The 18,821-nt window shown below is 61.8% G+C and overlaps 1 protein-coding gene across 4 annotated transcripts in view; it reads right to left on the reverse strand.

The window, feature by feature from the left end:
- The window catches only part of INTS3 (integrator complex subunit 3), a 71,044-nt gene that overhangs the window by 4,848 nt on the left and 47,375 nt on the right, over positions 1–18,821 (reverse strand). The window contains exons 16-27 of one of the 4 annotated variants that reach the window (XM_067539296.1): positions 18,367–18,496; positions 17,107–17,161; positions 16,076–16,179; positions 15,355–15,399; positions 14,274–14,393; positions 13,731–13,884; positions 10,870–10,938; positions 8,114–8,189; positions 6,247–6,360; positions 5,734–5,782; positions 2,423–2,590; positions 522–860 (exon numbers count right to left, since the gene is read on the reverse strand). In XM_067539296.1, the coding sequence (XP_067395397.1) occupies positions 773–860; positions 2,423–2,590; positions 5,734–5,782; positions 6,247–6,360; positions 8,114–8,189; positions 10,870–10,938; positions 13,731–13,884; positions 14,274–14,393; positions 15,355–15,399; positions 16,076–16,179; positions 17,107–17,161; positions 18,367–18,496 (1,172 nt within the window). In that variant the 3' untranslated portion in view covers positions 522–772. Of the gene's footprint in view, positions 1–521; positions 861–2,422; positions 2,591–5,733; positions 5,783–6,246; positions 6,361–6,646; positions 7,114–8,113; positions 8,190–8,555; positions 9,302–10,869; positions 10,939–13,730; positions 13,885–14,273; positions 14,394–15,354; positions 15,400–16,075; positions 16,180–17,106; positions 17,162–18,366; positions 18,497–18,821 lie in introns of those variants that run through there. The other 3 variants (XM_067539295.1, XM_067539297.1, XM_067539298.1) reach the window with 3 other exon arrangements.

Below are 18,821 nucleotides of genomic sequence, written 5' to 3' on the forward strand. Positions count from 1 at the left end.
GTGCCCCGGGACGTGGGCCCCTCGCTGCAGGAGCAGGGGGGGACTCCGTGCGAGCGGAGGGCCGTGGAGAGGCAGCAGGGCTGTGCCGCTGTAGGACACTAGATGGCCTTTCTGCTCCAGGGAAGCGGCGCAGGCAGCGCAGTGCAGGGACGGCGGAGGGCTCTGTTCTCCCCCTCGCCAGGTGCTGAGCCTGGGGCTGGGCCGGCTCAGGGGAGGGGGCTGGACAAGGGGCCATTTCCCCTCCAGGGCCCAGGTCAGCCCCAGGCACCGAAGGGCTGCCAGTTATTTCCAGCTGATCCAGTGAGACTAGCCGGGCGGCTCCGAGTCCCGTGACCAAGTTCCCGCTCTTGGTGCTAGCGGTGGCCAGCCGCGGGGTGAGCGGCTGCAGCAGGGGGGCCGAGGACCGAGCGGGGCATGGAGACCGAGCTCCCGTCTCACCCTTGACTGGGGCCTTCCAGAGCCCCTGAGCGGGGTGGAGCAGGGCCCCCTGGCGACTCCCCCACGGGCACTGCCCAGCTCGCAGCACTTGTGCGGGGGAGGGTGCCAAGCCCTTTCACCAGCACTGGCGCAGGGAGAGGAATCTGAGGGGCCCATCGCCTGGGGCAGAGAACAAAGCCCTTGCTAGGCGTCTCTCCAAACCGCGCCCCGGCCCGCACGGACAAGCCTGGGGCTCAGAGACCGGGCTGCTCCCCCAGCACTGACTGAGGGCGGACGGCAGAGCCCAGGACGTGGGGCTGTGTCACGCTGCTCTCACGGGAGCGTCAGTGCGGATCTACGTGGGCTCTGGAGGTGCAGCCTGCTCCGCTAGCACCCCGGGGACTCCCCTGCGCCAGCACGGAGCCGGCAGCACCTCCTGGGCTCTGCGAAAGGAGAATCCAATGAGCACAAGGGAGCCGCTCGACCCCAGGCCTGCAGCGCTCCCGGAAGAGACCTCTGGCTGTGGGGCAGAGGGCAGCGGGAACAGGCCAGTACCTCGCAGCCCCACACGCCCTCAGGCGCTGGGCAGGGGGGTTGATCCGAGAACCCCCAGCCACTTATTTGCTGTAAATAGATGCCTGGATTTTAGTTCTTAGTTACCACGACAACGGCCGTTGGCTTTGCCTCGCCTGCGCACGGCAGACAGCCGGGAGGCGGCTGGAGGAGGAGGGGGGCGTGCACAGGGCCAGGGACAGGCCCGGCTACGGGCCCTTGGCAACGTTTTAGGTGAAATTCATTGTAGGCTAGAGGCTGCCCTAGGGCTGAATTTCATCTGTGTGCCCCCCACTGCCTCTGTCCCCAGCGGGCGAGTGCCTCTGCCTATGGCCCCACTGCAGAGGGAACCTGCCGCCTGGGAATGCAGCACCCTGGGCAGTGGAGAGTCTGGAGCGAAGCTGCAGGAATGAGGAAGGTGGCGGGTCAGAGACAGGCAGGCTGCGGGGCCCTGGCAAGCCGGGATGGTGGGCAGGGGATGCCCACGGCTCGCCTTTGCTCTCGGCTGGCGCCGTGGCTGGCTGAGCTCCTGGCCTTCGCCCCGTCCCGGTCGCTGCTCTGCAGCCAGGGCGTGCCGCCGGCCGTCTGATCCGCACCGGACCAGCTCTGCCCTGGGAGATGCGGCTGAAGGCAGGGCAGGGGTGGCCCCAGTCCTGGCCACAAAGGGTTCACACGAGCTGCTTCAGTTCTTGCACCGGCACTGCCCCGTTCAGAAAGAGCTTCCTCCCCTCGCCAGCCCAGGCCTTGTTCCAACCGCTCCCGCAGGGCTCCGCGGTGCAGCTGCTTGTCACTGGACCTCAGAGACGCTCAGGAGCTCTCGTGCTCGTGGAGCATCTCCTGACCCACTTCTCCCTGAGCTGCCACGTCTGCTTGACGGGCCGGGCGAGAGGGGCCGCCCTGCAGTGACCCATGCTAATGGCATCCCAGAGACTGGCAGGCTAGCAGAGAGAGAGAGAGAGGCTCCACTCCCTGAGACGAAGGACAGCCCAGGAGACGGGAAACCCTGCAGCCGTCGACTCCGGTCCCTCCATCTCAGCGGAGCGTCCACGTACCGCGCGGAGATGGCAGCCTTCAGGAGCCATCCTGCCGCCTGCGGGAGCGATGCCCCCTGGACACGGCCAGCCGCCAACAGGAGAACCAATGGCATGAAGCCCTCCCGGCTGGCACCGTGCCCGTAGCAGCCCGAAGCGCAGCTGCCCCGAACCAGCGCGGGCTGGGGGGCTCGGAAAAGCAGGGCCTCTCTCCTGGCTTCTTAGCTGATGGCGTTTCCGGACAGGCACGCGCCCTCCCATGCAGCTGGGCCAGCCCAGGCCATGGAACGTCTTCCCATCCCGACCTGGCCAGGCCGCAGCTCCTGGCCCACAGCAAAGGAACCGGCCCGCAGCCCATCTCCCTGCGGCCAGGGCTGCTCGGAGGAGAGCAGCAGCAGAAGGGCGGACCCCCGCTCCCTTACCTCTGGCGTTTCCGCGGCAGGCTGTTGTTCTTGATCAGCAGGGACTTGATGTGCTCGGCCAGGAGGTCGTCGTGTTTGATGCACCAGTGCCGCAGGATGCTGGTGGTGAACTGGTCGTCTGGGTGGCACGGCCGGCTCAGCACCATCTTCACCATTTCCTCGCTGGGCCTGCCGTGCAAAGCGAAGGGGGGTGAAGGGGAAGCCTCAGCACATCATAGCCCGCCCCGGCCGCCCTGAGCAAGACACGGCATGCTGCCGGCCCCCGCCTGCCCATCCCCGGAGCATCAAACCTGGCCTCTCGATTCCCTAGCGAGACATGGGGCACAGCTGCACGGCTTTCTGGGTCCGAGTCCCCAGAGTTCGCAGGCAACGGCCACCGCCTGGGGCTCCCCTGCCGCCCTAGCCCAGGAACTCCCCAGCCTCCAGCAGGGCGGGTGACCAGGGGCACTGAAAGCAAAGCTGCACGGCAGGGAGGTCACACAGCCCCTTCCCCTGAGATACTGACACACACACACACGAGCCAGCAGCTCCCCAGAGCCCCGGTGGGACCGGCCTGCGCCATCAGACACCTGCGTCTGTCTCTCTGGGACACGCTGGCCGCGTCCCCACTGCCGCTATTGTGCATTCTGGCACCGCTGGCTGTGCTAACACAATTTAGAAGTGGGATTAGATTAGCTGGCTCCATGTGCGGCACTAATGAATACAAATAAAGTGCTCTTCACTCAGAGCCGGGACGCGAGCAGCCAGAGGCGGCCCCGAGTCCCAGAGATCAGAGTCTGGCACTTCTCAGACTGCACCTGGGGGAGGCAGGCAGGCTGCTCTCCATGGAGAAATGGACTTTGAGACATGCAAGGTGACAGAACCAGCCCAGCACCTGGCTCGGCGGCCCAGGAGAATCCTAGCACTGCAGGTGACATAGGTGGTTCTTTTCTCCCCCGGATGGTTCTGAAGCAAAGCCAGAGCCCCCGGCTGCAGGCAGGGCAGCTCTGGAGGAGATGTAGGCGGCATCCTCTCCACTTACAGTCACGAAGAAACCTAGGGCTTTTTGGTAACAGTCCTGGCCAATTTCAATTCTAGGTAATTACTTCACAGCTGCCTTCTTCCTCCGCAGAGGTGGCTGCCTTACAGTGGTGGTGCATGCAGCCTGTACAGACATCTCCCATCCAGTCAAACCTGCCTGGGCACCCAGTGGGTTACGGGGACATGGTTTTTTAGTCCAGTGCCAGCTAAACTGAACGCTCCAGCAGCCAGCAACCTCCCCCGCCCCAGGCAGACCCTGTGTCTTGCTACCCCCTCCTGCCTGGGGTCTCCGGCACAGTCACAAGCTGAAGGTGTTTGGTACCTAGTGGGGTCAGGGGTGCCGCCCACTCGATTGGCAAGGGGCTGGTCTGCAAGCGGGAAGGCTAGCCCCGGCACGGAGGCGCCGCGAGGGTTAAGGGGCTGGGCGACGGGGGGCTGCAGAGGTGCTATGGAAGAGCAAAGGGGCATGGCCCCAACAGCAGAGATCAGACAGGGGGCAGGTCTGAGCAGCCAAAGACGGGGGCGGAGCGAGGAGGGGCTTGGTGGGCTCCCACCACTGTTCTCCCACCTCCCGCCCCAGCCACTGCAGCTCACAATACGCAGCCTCGCTCGCTGCCCCAGAGGACGGTAACGCACGCTGTCTAGCGAGGTGCCTGATTTTTCAGGACCACCTTAAAGACGTGAGAAGGTGGCATCTCATTTACTGATCAAAACTAGATTGATTAGGGCCAAGCCGCTGGGGAGTAATCACTCTAATGGCGCTCGGCTCCCTGGCGCTGGGAACGGAGCCGCTGCATGCCGGAGAAATTCAGCGTCCCTCTGTCGGCATCGTTTCTCCAACTCTGCTTAACGAATTAGAGCAGGCTTCACGTGGCTTCTGCTCCAGAGCTCCCTTGGCGCCTGATTCGAACTCCAGCCCTGCTCTGCACCCGCAGACCAGGAGGGACTGACTGTGCCCCTGCACAGGGCGGGGGCAGCTGCCAGCCAGGGGATAACAGCGCCCTGGGCCCTCCTCCCCAGAACCCTGCAGCGCTCCGTCTAAGGGTCATTCCAAGGCGAAAGGAAGTGGGGGCACTTGCTGCAGATCATTACACTGATGGCAGCTACTGCTGCCTGGCCTCGGCCCAGCCACCCCCCGGCCTCGCATGAGCCCTCCCCAGGCTGTGCAAACCATCCGATGTCGGCTCCTTGTTCTAGTGTGTGAGTGAGATGGAGGCACAGAGATTTCTCCTTGGCTGTTATGATAACGGCACAGTGCTGGGCAGTGCGGCATACGTGGACTCCAGCGTGTTAGTTTCTTGCCGTGAGCTCTTTCCTGAAACTTGCACTATTGAACCTAAACGTATCTGGATGACGTGTGTGTGAGTGAGGAATGGATGTGCAGGGCATACAGAGACGCCAACCTGAAATGCTCTGACAACAGAGAGGGGAGTGAAGACGCAGACTGCCACCCTGACCCTGAAGGCCAAAGATTGCCTGTCAATGCCCCTAAAGTGCAAATAAAGGACCCTAAAGTACAGAAGGATCCGCCCTGGGGACAGACAAAGCACAGACAGAAGAGACTAGTCAGGCTTGCAATTAGCTGGTGATTAACAACCACACTGAACCCAGAGGCAGCATGACACAGCCAGGCCCACAGACTGACATGGGAGCCAACTCTCAAAGATGGGTAAAAACATGGGAACTTTGGGTCTTGCTCTGCAATTGTCATCGTAGAGCATCGGATTCACGACTGCCGGAAGCCCGGCTCCCTCCTCCTGCCCAGCATAGTGGCCAGTAGGCTGGCTCGAGCAATGCATAAAGGGACTGGTCGTTATATCACACCAGCTGGCAGAGCTTTGAGTGTGTGAGAATGTGACAGCGTTTTGATATTCTCGCATGTTGCCTGGTCCCCTGACTAAGATCCTGCTCGCCTTTTCTTTTACAAGTGTAATACCGGGCCAGGAATCCCCAGAAAGGAACACGGGAAACCGCCCAGGCAGGGCTCCACACAGGCCATCCCAGCAAGCCCGGACTCAGGAGGAGCCGCCCCCCCCCGGCACAAAGGCCCAGACCTCAAACAAGATGTGGTTTCCACCCGCAGAGAGGTCACTGCAGGACCCGCGCCCCTGCCTGCCGCACACGGGGTCCCCGAAATGCCTGGCCCTGCCTCGCATTGGCCAAGAGAGGCGTTCTGCTCCGGACTGCTTTCCTTTGGGAACTGGTTCAAGGGGCTGCACAGCGCCCTAGAGGACACCCCGCCCAGGGCATGGTATGCTCCTACCACCCGCCAGCCCACACTGCATACATACTTCTCTCGCCGCAGCTGCAGCAACAAACAGGACAGGGCCTCCGGGTGCTCTGCAAAGGAAAGCAAGTGACTCAGTTTCTTCCAACGGCTGGGACCCCTGGTCAATGCTGGGGGGGCGCCAGAGCCCCCAGCTGCAGGTATTGGGAAAGAACGCCCAGGACCAGCACAGACACGTCCACGGTGCCTGTCAACTGGCAGGCTCCCGCTGCCCCCAGGGCCCCTCCTGCCGTCCGCCCATTCAGCCTGGGGGAGGGCCATGGGTTCTGCCCCACATTCCCTGCCCCACACTCTCACAGCCACTGCCGGGGGGGTGGCAGCAGCAGATGCTGTGTGTGCCGGGACAAAAAGCCGAGGGTCACGCAGAGTTCCTTGGGAACGCAAGCGGCCTCTCTCCACAGGCGCGCACACGTCACCTGCGTGGCGGGGACCAGGCTGAACGGACCCAGCTGAGACGGGGCCCCGCCGTGAGAGCCACAAGCCACCGCAGCCGTGGTGTGCGCCCGGGCCGGCTCACCTTTGTACTTGAGGTGCTGCAGGATGGGGATGATGGTCTCCAGGGGGATGTTGTGAGCCAGGAAGAGCTGCCAGGTGCAGTACTGCTCAAACGTCTCCCAGTCCAGGCTCTGAACTAGAGGGGGAAGCAAAGCGCTTGTGAGGGGGAGGGCGCTGCCCCTGGGGGGGCTGAACGGCTCCAGCAGGAAGCAGGGACCTGTGCCAGTGAAGACGCAGGGCAGACGTGTGACGGGGGGGCGCTCGCTACAGGGCGTTTCCCTCGTCTGTCTGTGCCACGGCCTGGCAGAGGGATCCGGATGCCAGCAGCCGCCAAGCGGAATTCGAGCACTTTGTGCTGGGGGCAGCAGGCGAGGTCACTGGAGCGGGTCTGAATGGCTGAAAGCCCCAGGGTCTGAGGAAGGGAGTTCAAGGGATGTTTTAATCCAGGGGTTCAGAGCGCTGCATGCAGTCCTCTGCGCAGTGCCAGGACCTGGGCTACAGAGACGTCCAACCAGAGCGGCTAGGGATGCCTCCCAGGCGCTCGCCAGGGGAACCTCTCACCCCTTCAGTATCCCAGCCTGGACACCTGCAGCTGCGAGCCCGGCACAGGATTCTGCAAACCCTCCGCCTGACGTCTAGGGCCCAGTGACGCGTGCAGGCTGCAGACACGAGCCAGGAGACCGTCCCGTGCTGTGCGGCGCTCTGTACGCACTGCCAGGGAAGGGGGAAGAATGCTGGCGACCTCCGATTATCTGCCCGCTGGCTGCGTGCGAAATGCAGCGTTCAGCCGAGTGAAACAAGGGCCTTCGCAACACAGGAGGCAGAGCGGCGTGGGCTGACCGTGCCGACGCCCCTCGCTCAGGAGCAAACGCTGACAAGGAGCACGAGGCTGAATTGAAGGCGACAAAGGGACCCCTCGGTGGTGAGCCTGGGGACTAGGAAGAGACGGATGCACGCCTCCGGCGCCATGGTCCCAGCACTAGAGCTGCCCACAGGCTGCCAGGCTCCTCACGCGGCCCCAGGTCCAGCTGGGGTTCACAGCATTGACCCCCCGCCTGGGGCCCCGCTTCCGTTCAGGCCCCGATCTGCGCGCAGACTCGCCCTGCAGGGAAGGGGACCCAGCTGCAGGCGTTTGCAAGTGGCAGGAGCATGCCATTCCAACAGCCCCTCGGGACGCGCCCTGCGGGGAACGCTGAATGCCAGCGGCAGCACCAGCCACACGGGTCCAACGGTGACAAGGGAGAAAGCCACCCCCTCCGTGGCCAGCCGAATGCTCCGTCAGGCACAGCCGAGCGGGCAGGTGCTCCAAAACATCAGCTCCACCTGCCCGCGCAGGGCGCCGCGAGCAGGGACTGGGGAGCGGGCACGGCTGGCGCTGCTGCCTCGGAGCCAGGGAGGCGTCGTGTGGAACCGCCCCCGCGTGGGCTGCGGGCCTGGCCAGCATGTCTCCAGCCTGAAAGAGGCCAGGGAAGCTCATGAGGCCGAAAGGTGCTGCACAGCCCAGATACCACAGGGATGGGCACGAGAGAGAAGGCCTGCTACTAGGAGCCTTGGTGAGGGCTGGGGCACGAGTGATCCGGCGTCTGGGCTAACAATGCTCAGGGCCCCCGGCTGGCCCAGCTCATGGTGGCCAGGAGAAGGGGGTGAGAAGCTTTGCCAGCCCAGCCTCTGACCGGGCAGGGAGAAGAGATTCTGTTCTGCCAGAGTCAGCCGCAGGAGCCGAGCGGCTGCTGCAGACGGTGTGAGACTGCACCGGGTTCACTGCCAAGTACTGGCACCTGCCCCTGGGCCCCCCCACTCCCTATGCAGCCACGCCCATCTCCCCTTGGCCCCTCCCCCCGATGCAGCCACGCCCATCTCCACCCCAGGGCGAGGGGGGTCCTACTCACTCAGGATGTTGAGCACCGAATCTTTTCGGAACATCACCAGGTTCCCCATCATGACGTGACACACCAGCTCCTGCAGCTGGAAGCAGAGCACAGTGGGGTAAGGGGAGGAAGAGGAGGAAGCACAGGTGTATGGGGGGGTGGGGGGGGTCAAAGAGCCAGAGCGCTGGGGGAGGGGGCCAGGCCAGCACGACGTTAACCCTTCAGTGCTGCGATTTCCTGTGGCGTGGCAGCCAGCTCTGCGTGGGATGCTGCGAGCGGCACACTATCAGCCCCGGCCTTACAGAGATTAGCCCCGAAGAGCTGCAGCCCCAGCACAGCCTGTCTGGTGCACACCCGGCCTCCCTGCGAAAGCAGGAATCCAGCAGAGCGCGGCGGAGCCCTCCCGACTGCAGGTGGCTCGTAGATAGGAGCAGTTTTAGGCTGCTCCAGGGAGATGCAGCTGTCAGAGGGGCCCCATGAGAGGCAAACAAATAATGAGAGTTTAATGATTTCACACATCAACACCAGGAGGTGCAGAGCCAAGGGAGCCGGCGCAGGACGTAGCAGATACCAGCAGGCTGGACGGGGTGAGCGGCGGGGACTGAGACCCACACCCAGATCCCAGGGCATTGGAGGAATTAATCACGTCGCTCCCGCTTTGAAGGGCTGGGTCCCTGCTAGCCCAGACAGAGCTCATTCTCCAAGGCAGGAGTCCGAAGGGAGACACTGACCCAGCCCATTTCGTTTGCAGCAGGACCCCACGGGAATACTCAACAACCAGCGCAACAGCCCCCAGCCGGCAGGCAGAACCTGGCCATTTACGACAGCTGCCAGTCGCCGTTCCTTTAGCCCCCGTCCCAGCGAGCTATGCAGCCCTAGGCTCCCCTGCTCTTCTCCCACCAGCTCACTCATGCTGGTGCAAGAGCCTTATCCTCTGCAACGCCTGCAGTCCCAAAGGGCGCCCTGCATGCTTGCTCCACTCTGACTCCCTCGCCATGGCTTGGCTCTGCACAGCGGCCCTGGAAAGCGTTTGCAGGAAAGCTGCTCTCCAAAGATGAAGAGGTGCAGCAGCAGGCTTGCCAGCGGTGCAGGCCCAGGAGAAGCTCCTGGAGGTTTGCTCCGTGCCGACTGCCGCACAGAGCCTGTGGGCCGCCAGCCACGGGAGAGGCCAGGACGCTCAGACAGCAGGCAGGCTGGGCGACCCAGGGGCTGCAGGGAAACAGATGAAGTGAGCAGGGAAGAATAAGAGGAAGGGATGGACGCATCAGACAAGGGAGGGGAGAGGAAACGCAACAGCCGTGTGCTGGGAAAAGAGGCCTGTGCTTTTCAGACAGCCCACGAGCAGGACAAGGAGCGCGACAGGAGCCGGCCAGAGCCGTAGCGCGGTTGGACACCATGACTCAGGCCGTTCCCATACCTGATACCATCTAGCTGCTTGCCAAACAAAACTCCCGGGCCAGAAGCGCCAGCCTTTCTGCAGATGAGAAAGGCAGGGCTGGCCAGGAAAGTGTCCACTGAGCCGTTTTGAAAACTCAGCTGATGTATAAATAGGGCAAGTTCCAGGGTTATCGGCAGATCGCGCTCCAGATGCACCCAGACAGCAGAAGTATTCAGTGCCCAGCTCGCGCCAGTGCCTGCACCCGCCTCCTTCCCCCCGCTGACTAGTTCTGGGTTCCTCTGAACTGGCGTCATGGCAACTCCTGAGCGTTGCCGCTGGGAAAGGTTCCTGCCAGGAGGGTCTCTAAGCGGGGCTCAGCTCGCCGAGGCTGCGGCTGGGCTGTCACATCAGGAAGGGGGAGGCCAGCACTGCCCCCCCAGAGCTGCTGCAGGAGATCTGAGCCGAGTCACCAGGTCCGTTCCCATCTCCAGCCGAGCAGCGGTGCAGCCTGTGTTCGGAGGGCAGCAGCAGTGACGCAGACCATGCTGCCTGGCTACATCCCGGTGGTGGCGAGGGGAGAGAGCAGCAGCTGGGCCGCCCCGGTCCAGCCCACGGGCCCACTGGACACCATGCCCCTGGATGGTTGGGTGGGGGGGGCCTGACCCCAGGCTATGGTGACTGCTGGGGTGCAGAAACATCATGGCATCTGCAGCACAAACCCTTTGCCAGCACCCCTGTTCTGCAGGGTGAAAGCTGCCTTCTCATGCAGTGTTCCCCAGCCAAGCGGGGTGCCTGGTCCTTCTTGGCAGAGTCTGGCAAGGCCCCCTGCACACAGCGCTCAGAGGGGCTGGCAGGGGAGCTACCCGCCAAGGACATGTACCAGGGCTCTGATGTCTCGCCCCCTTGGGGGATTCCCCTTCATTTGGTTCCTCTGCTGCAGCCGTCTCCTCCCGCCCCGCCTGCTGTTCCCACACAGCTGCCGCTCAGCAGGGATCAGAACAAATCCAGCCCAATCCTCTCCACACGCTCACCCCCGCCTCCCACCAGCAGCGCCAGGGCTTGAAAATCCCTTGAGGGAGGTGGCTGGGATTTAACAACCCAACCCTGCACACTGCAGCTCAGCCCTGGGGGAAATGAGGCGGCCCAGTGGGCTTAGAGCTGCGGTGGCAAAGCCCAGGGCTCGGCCCCTCACGAAGATGAAGGTTTCCCAGGAGGTGGCAGCCTCCTCCTGCACCCCAGCTGGCTCTGGGAATGGCACATCCTGCCCTGCCTCTCTGCAGCTCCACGCTGAGGTCAGCCCGTGTGCTCTTGGTACAGAGGAGGAGACAAATGCTGCTCCTCCACACACCGCTTGCGGAGCCAGCCCCCCGCCCCCACCAGCACGGAGCCCAGCTCCTACCTGGGCCGAGTCTATGACAGCAACGATCATGTTCAGCAGCTCCCCGCTCCGGAGGGTCTCGTCTGGGAACTGTAAGGGTTGCAAGCAGAGCAGGGGCTCAGCCGAGGAGCCCAGGGACAAGCAGGCTAGGGTGATCCCTCCCCCTTGTCCTCTCCCGGCTCCCTGTCCAAGGACAACCTGGAGCTCAAACTCAGCCTCCCAGTAAGAAAATGCAGTTGCCCCCCATGCGTGTCCCGCAGTCAGCTGTGCTGGACGTCCCTCCTGCACAGACCAGCCGCTGGCCGGACCGGACCTGGCTCATGCGTCCTCCGTACGCCGACTCCCAGCAGCACTGCCCCGCCTTGCACCCCGGGGAGAACGCTGCCTGACGGGTCCCCTGCATCCCTCCTTGAGCACAGCAAGGGGCACGCTAGGCCAAGGGACGGGCAGCTGGAGGGGGCTAGCGATGCAGCAGGACAAGGCTGAGAGGCAAGCTGATCCTTTTGTTCGGGTTTGCAAGGACTTGGAGGCAGGTGGGTTCATTCAGCACTAGGGCCGGCTAAATCCTGCAAGCCAGGCCACAGGCAGGAGAGCACAGAGACTGTGGAGTACGGCTCGCAGGGGCGCTCCCAAGCAGCAGCTAACCTCAACCCTGGCAGCGCTGACCGAGCAGACGTGGGGCTGCTTGGAGAAATTCGCTGGGCCAGTCTTGTTAAGCCCCCCCATCTCCCCTACTTCTGCCAGCGTCACAGCCTTTTGTTTGCTCCGAAGCTCCTGAGCTTTCGGGGGACGCTGCAGGGAAACACCTCAAGATGGAAGGGTGAAAGTGAGCGGGCTGACGGCAGACGGCAGCAAGCGATCCCTGCACAGAGCAGAGACCCCGGCGGCTTGCTGCACTCAGGCCCAGCAGCGCTGGCCAGGCATGTCGCTGGAGGGGAACGGGTTTGACCCCAGGATGGACGGGGCCTGAAGGTCTTAGCAGAAACGCTGGCCCAGAGCAGACCTGGGGCAGAGAATTCACAGGAGGGTTTTTCCTTTGCTGCTGTCACAAGCAGGGGTCCCCTTCTGAGCACGCTGGGGAGGGGCGCCACACAGGGAAGCGACAGAGGGACGGAGGTTTGTTTGTCCATAGTTTTTCCTCCTCTCCCTTGGCCACACTTCATCCCTCGTTCGCGCCCCTTCCCCCACTGAACAGCGCGGGCAGGACGCTCGCTCGGAGGCTGGCCCCTTCCTAACGCTCAGCAGATGTTCCTGACAGCCGGCGGGGGTGGGGGTGGGGTGATCAGCTTGTTCCTCCCAGGGAATTTAAAAGTACACACAAAAAATGTGACCTCAGCGTCCGTTTCAGCATGTCCAGCTACCCCGTGCCCCGCGAGCGCTGAGCCAGCGCTGCCTGCAGCACCAGATCAGCACGTGGGGCAGATTCCAGCCCGGGGTTTCTCAGCCTCCGGCCCTCCTCTCCCTGGGACCAGTTCAAATGAATAATTGCAGCCTCCATGGAGCTGAGGGATTAGAGCCGAGAGCCAAATCCCCAACATCATCCTGGCAAGGAAAAGGTAACGGCAGCTCTGGCCAAGACAGAGATGAGCTGTGCGAACCAAGCCTGAGCCGCGATCCAATTGGAACAAACGTGGGGCCGTGCAGGAGCTCGGCTCCTCTCTCTGACAGCGGCGGCCACCAGGAAAGACAGGCTCTGCCGTGCGAGGGAAGCACGGACATGTTTCAAGAAGCCGAACAGCCTGGAGCAGAGCCCCGCGGTGCCGCCTGCTAAGAACCACGGCTTGGTTTGTAATGAGGGCGTGGGGAAAGGCCAGGAGAAAACAGGCTCGTTGGGTTTAGAGCAAAACAGAAAGTTGAGGCCGGTGCTGAAATGCAGCATGGACAACGCACCGGAGAAGGGCCCTAGACCAAATGGCGCCCCAGGCGAGGAGCGTCTTTGGCGCCCCCTCCCCTTTTGTTAAACCTCTGAACACCTTATTCTGCATGGCATTTGTAACCCATTTCATGACTCTGACCTACGATCTGCCTGCCTGATTTATCCTGGTCATGTACGATGGTACCTTTGCACGCTCAGATCTGTAAATCCTAACAACAAAAACAGCACCCCGAGCCCGGCGCCCCCAAGTCCGGCACCCCAGGCAGTTGCCTGGGTCACCTGCCCCTAAATTTGGCCCTGGCTACAGGGACCTGTCCTACAGCAGACTCGCCTTTCTGCAGCTAGACTTGGTTGGGAAAGGCCAAGCAGGGAAGTGAGTATTCCGAACTACTTCCACTTCTACAGCACCTTTCACCCTGAGCATTTGCCAGCCTTACCAAAGTGTAATCAAGCAATTTACCTGAAATGCAGCCACTTCTGGGGTAACATGGCAGCTGTTAACAGTCACAGCAACACTACACAGAGTGAGACAGGAAGTGTAGAACAGAACTGTATCTAACCACGTGCAGAGGAAGCTCAGGGAGGCTGAATACAATTACCCAGAGCAGTACGATTAACACCCTGACATCTGCAAAAAGCAGCAGGGGATTTAACACAGCCAGGAGCGGTCAGGACTCTGACTATAGGTCTGGTTCAAAAGGCAGCCCCCACACAGGAGCCCTGAGCCCAGTCACTGCGCTGGGGGTGACTGTGCAATTGAGAGAAGACCGCTCCCTACTGACTCGCCAGCGCCTCTGCCTGCAGCTCCCAGGACAGCCCAGAAGGTCTTTGGTCCAGGCATCGGGCAGAGGAATTATCCTGTGTGGCTGTGGGGTGCCCGGCCCTGCTGATCTCAGGCGGCTACCAAGCTCCTAGCTCGGGTCCCGGGATGCTTCACGCACCTGAGCTGACTGGGACGACCTGGAGCGGAGACCTGAAGCGTCCCACCCGCGGCCTGGGTTCTCACCTCGGTGTATATGGAGGGGGTGAGGTAGCAGAGCAGCCGCACGTCATCCTCCTGGCAGGCCTTCATGTCCATCATCAGGCACGTGTGCAGGTCCCCCAGCTGCGTGGCCTGGGCAAACGACTCATACAGGTTCATCTTCCCTGCGGCTGCTTTGCTAGAGGGGGCATGGGTCACGTGAGCGAGCAGCCCCCAGCTAACGGAGCCCGGGGCCAGGGCAGGGTTTGTCGGACAGTCACTCGGGGCTGAGCTGCCCTTCAGAGACCCTTAGCGCCGGCCTGCCCGCCACCCTAGCATGCTCTGCCCACAGAGTGCCCCAGGAAGAACCAAACACGAGCAGAACTGCGAAGACAAGAAGCCCCTGCAGCCGCCTGGCTGGGGGAGCATCCACCCCGCAGTGCCTGCTCCGTCTGACAGCAGGACTGCTGAGTGAGAGCCGCCAGCGGGCTGACTGCTCACAGCCTTCCCGGCTGGGTCAGTGCTCAAGTCCAGGCGCGCTGACCCTCCAACCCCCCCGGCCTCCCCCAGTCCTTGGCACAGTCCTACCTTGCTTTTAGGTAGTAGAGAAGATGGTAGCCAATCTTGGGCTGTTTCTGATAGAGCTCAGACAAGAGATCCAGCAGCAGAGAGAAACTGCTGTTGTCTTCCTGCATCTGGCAGAGATTCCTAGAAAGGTGGAGGAGAGGAACCAGCCAAGTGTCAGTTACGTTCACCTGTAGGAGAAGAGTGCCGAGTGCGAGGTCCCCCGCTCGGCGCGAGGGTGGGCGTGCCCTGTGCAGTCGGCACAGGGAACCTCGATTCCTGGCCCTGCACAGTACACAGGACTCTGGCGTTCCACGGGGCTGAGTTAACAGGGTGTCTCTTACTCCGCTATCGCACTGCCCCCACTCTGGGACGGAGGATTGCCGCTGACATGCGGCACAGTGGCAAAGGGCCCAGGACTGCCTTGTTTTAGGACACCAGGGTACGGCCTGACTCTTGTGGGAAGAGTCTCACATCCATGCAGAGCAGGGAGGAGCTGGGATTTCAAGGCCTTGTTTGAAAAATCCCCACAAAGTAAGATCCATGGAGCCAAACTCCTCCTTGGAGAAGGGCTGAGGGGCTGTGATGGGACCGGAGAGCTCCAGGGCGCTCACACATCCCGCTAGACATCCCCACTCGGAGGGAGAGGAAGCTTTAACTCCAGCTCTGAGAGCCAGGAATCCCCAGGCTGGTGTCACTGCAGCTTAATGGGGCATTTTAAACAGTGGGCAACCGGCACAGACCCAGCCTGGGGGCAGTGCGACCAGGATATGGTCACGGTCCGGCCGCCGTCTGGGGCCCGTGTGGAGCGAGCTGGGGGCTTGGCCCAGGTGCTCCATGACACCCCCCCCATGCAGCACCCTCTTTTTGGGTGCCTCTGCAGGGCGTGCAGGGCCTCCTGCAGACAGCGCCTGGAGCTGGCTTGGCACAAGAGGACACGGCAGGAAATTCCAGTCCTGGCGTACGTGGGAGCAGAGAGGCAAGAGACAAATGGAGCAGCAGAGTGACCATATTAAACCCAGCTGTGCAGAGTTCAGCCAAAATGGGGGTGGGGGGGGGGGACTAGAGAAAACCCTGAGCAGTGTCAGTTAAAGCTCAGACTTACCTAAATATTAGGTAAAGTGGCTTTCCCACCGATTCCTCCAGAGACCTGCATGGAAAACACATCATCAGCCAGCCAGCCAGCCATTACAGCCAGGCTATGGCCAGTGGGCTTTTGGGGCTGGGGAAGCTAACAGACTAATACACAGCCTTTCTAGAGCACCTCCCAGCCCTCCCAAGCATTCGGTGCCGGAACGTCAGCACCCCTGGCTGGTGGGTAACCCCCATCGAACGGGCACAGAGAGGGGAGGGGAGTTGCTTGAGGCCACTGGCAGAAGTGGGATTAGAACCCAGGAGTCCAGACTCCAAGCAGTCCCGCTGCTCCAACCACGGGTTTTATTTCCCCTCCATCCACTGCAAACCGGGGGAAGCCTAGAAACGACCACCCTGAGGCCCAGCACAGAGGTGCCAGGGAGAGTCCGTGGGGATCTGGGGTCCCCGGGCCAGTGGCGTGGAGCCAACTGCCACATGTCGCTCATGCTAAGCAGCGTGGTGGCAGGTGGTCTGCGGTGCACGGGGAGCACGGTCTCATTCAAGCCCCAGATGCCGCAGCTGTCTGCTCCGGCTTTGTGCCAGTCATGACAGCTCTTGTGGAGCATGCTGGGCCAGGCTCCGGCAGGGTTTCCTCTGCTCTGTGAAGCAGTCACTGGGAGCAGCGGAAATTGTAGTGGGAAAAGCCCAACTGCCAGCGTGAAAGGATGAGACAGAGAAAAATAAATCCTTACTCCTCTGTGATTTCTTCTGGCAAGACCTCCCCGCGGAAGTGAGCCTTAAATAGCTCCTGCAGGCAGGATGCGAGGACTGATAACTGCTCTGAGTCAAAGTCCTCCTGGGTGAGAGAAAGGAGGAAAGAGAGAAAGACATTTAAGCTAAGTGCTTCCCCCACCCACCCAGCTCAGGCCCCGTTCCTAGGGGCAGGGTGGGGGGCCCCTGCATTGCAGGGCATGGCAAGACACGCTGGCTGCTGGGTGTGCTGGGAACTCAAGGCCGGAGCGCCACCGGATCGGTTCTGTTGCTGCAGCACAGCGACAAGAGCCGGCTGTCAGAGCTGGTTACCAGCGAGATGAGCCCCTAATAGATGCCTGGCTCTGCAGCACTTCACAATCACTGAGAGACACTCAGCCGCTAATGACTGGTCATTCAGGCTGGCCTGCATCTCCCTCTGCAAAGGGCGAGCGGAGATGGAGCCACACAGTGGCTAAAAGGGCTCTCCACTCCTTCGTGCACGCAACACACGGTGCTCTCGAAGGCAGCCCCTGCCGGTAGGACAGGGTGCTAAAGGCGAGCGGGAGACAATCTGCCCCATGCGGAGCGTGCTAGGTTCCTGGCAAGCGGTCGGCATGACCCCTGGCTGGCAGGGTGCGGCTGCGGCCCCTCGGGAGGTCCTTTGGGCTCTCACCCTGACATGCGCTCCAAGCCCAGAACTTTCAAAGCAGGGGGAATCGATCATTTGGACACTTGAGATAAGCAGAGCCAGCAGGACGCCCCCTTGGCTCAGCGCCCAGGGGCACTCGCCGTCACTAGCATTGCGGGCGGTAAATACGTCACTCTGAGATGTGCCCATCCCCAGGCTGCCTAGCATCACCTCCCACACCAGCCTACGGCCGTGTGCCCAGGGGACCGCCACACCGCTGGCTGGTACCAGGACATGTCCCACAAAGGATGGTGCAGTTTCCAAAAGGTCTTTGCTTCGTCACATTTCGAAGCACAACCACTCTCCTTTCACCAAGCCTCGCTTCCGGGCCTGCGCAGCTACCTCCAGGACTTGATCCACAATTTCCTGCATGACCTCGCACTGGGCTTCCGTGTCGCTGTGGCACAAAAACAAGAGGCAATTCAAGTTACAGCGGCAGATACCGGGAGCGGGGACAAAGGTGCTTTGTGCCCAAACTGGCTCCGTGCAGGAGCCCAGAGGACCCGAGAGCTGGAAGGGGGAGTTTCGGAGGCCCTGCTCTGCACTGGGGCGGCATGGGCAGGAAGGCGCCCTATGAGCGCATACTGCAGAGGCCAAGGAGAGAACAAACTACATCGCTACACGACCTAGCTACAAAAGCATTTTGGACACTTTACGGAAAGGCAAACAAATTCGATGACTAACAGCATAAAGATTAAATGCATTTAAAGCCATCAATTAAATCAGAGCGCCGTGCCAGGGCTCTGGGAAGCCAAGAGCTTCATCAGCCTGCTTTAGATGGAGCTAATTCCAAGGTCTCTGAGAGCGGAAGAGAAGACAGGGCAGGCATTCTGCAGGGCACACAAGGGAAGGGAAGGGAGCCCGCACACCAGGGAGCCCAGGCACTGTCCCTGAGACAGAGAGGCATCTGGGACCCTGAAAGGACAGTCTCCGTAGCAACCGTGGAGCAATATACCAAATGGCCAGCACGGCCAGCTGCTCAGGGAACATCGAACACCCCACCATAGACACCTTGCCTGGACAGAGGTGGGAGGGCTGCACCATGGGTTCCAGTCCAGCTCAGCGTGGGAGCACTGAAAGCCACTGATATCCTGGGGCTGGCAGGGGGCTCAGGAAGTGCTGTGGGCAGGGGGTAAACACAGGCACTACGCTGCCAACCGAAGGAAAACCTGCACAGTTGGCACTAGGTGGCTCTGTACAGGCACCAAGGATTGTGGAGACTGGATCCCCGAGGCAGGCTTCAGGCACGATCAGGGAACGTGGGCAGGCTTTCTTTGGTGCTCTGCCGGCTGCTCCTGCTCTGGGGACAGAGACCCCAGGCGTCTCAGCCTAGCACCTGGCCAAAACCCGCTGATGCGTCCAGTAGCGAGTGGCTCAGAGCCGGGTGCTCTGAGAAGCCTGGACAGGACCCCAGTGCCTGCGCGGAGACCCCCGATAAAGCACCCGGCTCACAGACTTTGCCACCAGAGCTCCTGGGGAAAAGCCCTGCGGTGCAGAGGGTACATATCCAGCAAAAGGGCTCTTGGGGCAAACTGGCGAATCTCGCATGCTGTGACGCGAGCAGAGACGGCCTCGAACAGAACACGACTGGCCAATACCAACCTTCCCTTCTGCAGCAACAGGACTTTATCTTTCAAGGACTCGTCTAACTGGTCCAGAAAAGGAGTGATGTCAACGGGCTCCTCAACAATGGTTTCCTTGATCGGATGGAACCGGAATTCCCTCTTCTTACCTGGAGTAAGAAAACAGCTGAGGCTCACCCAAGCTGCCTGCGTAACCGGGTCTATACGGTGCTGGCACCACTGCAGACCCGCAGGAGGGGCACCGGCCACCATCACACCCTGCAACCTCTGTCCTCAGCGTCGGACCGCTGGGCCAATCACCCATGGCGCTACCAGGCGCACACCCACCTTCGGGATCCCAGCTCCTGCTCCCACAACCCGGCTCTGTGTGGTACAAGGCGTGAGAATGTTCAGAGATGGGCTTGTGGGAGGTGGGACCTGGATCTGAAGATTGGAGGTATTCAGAGCACTCAGAGTTCCCCCCTCAGCACCCCG

The sequence above is a fragment of the Emydura macquarii genome, unplaced genomic scaffold (genome assembly GCF_026122565.2).
Source record: "Emydura macquarii macquarii isolate MOO-44397 ecotype Brisbane River unplaced genomic scaffold, CSIRO-AGI_Emac_v2 contig_527, whole genome shotgun sequence".
Classification (NCBI taxonomy): Eukaryota; Metazoa; Chordata; order Testudines; family Chelidae; genus Emydura; species Emydura macquarii.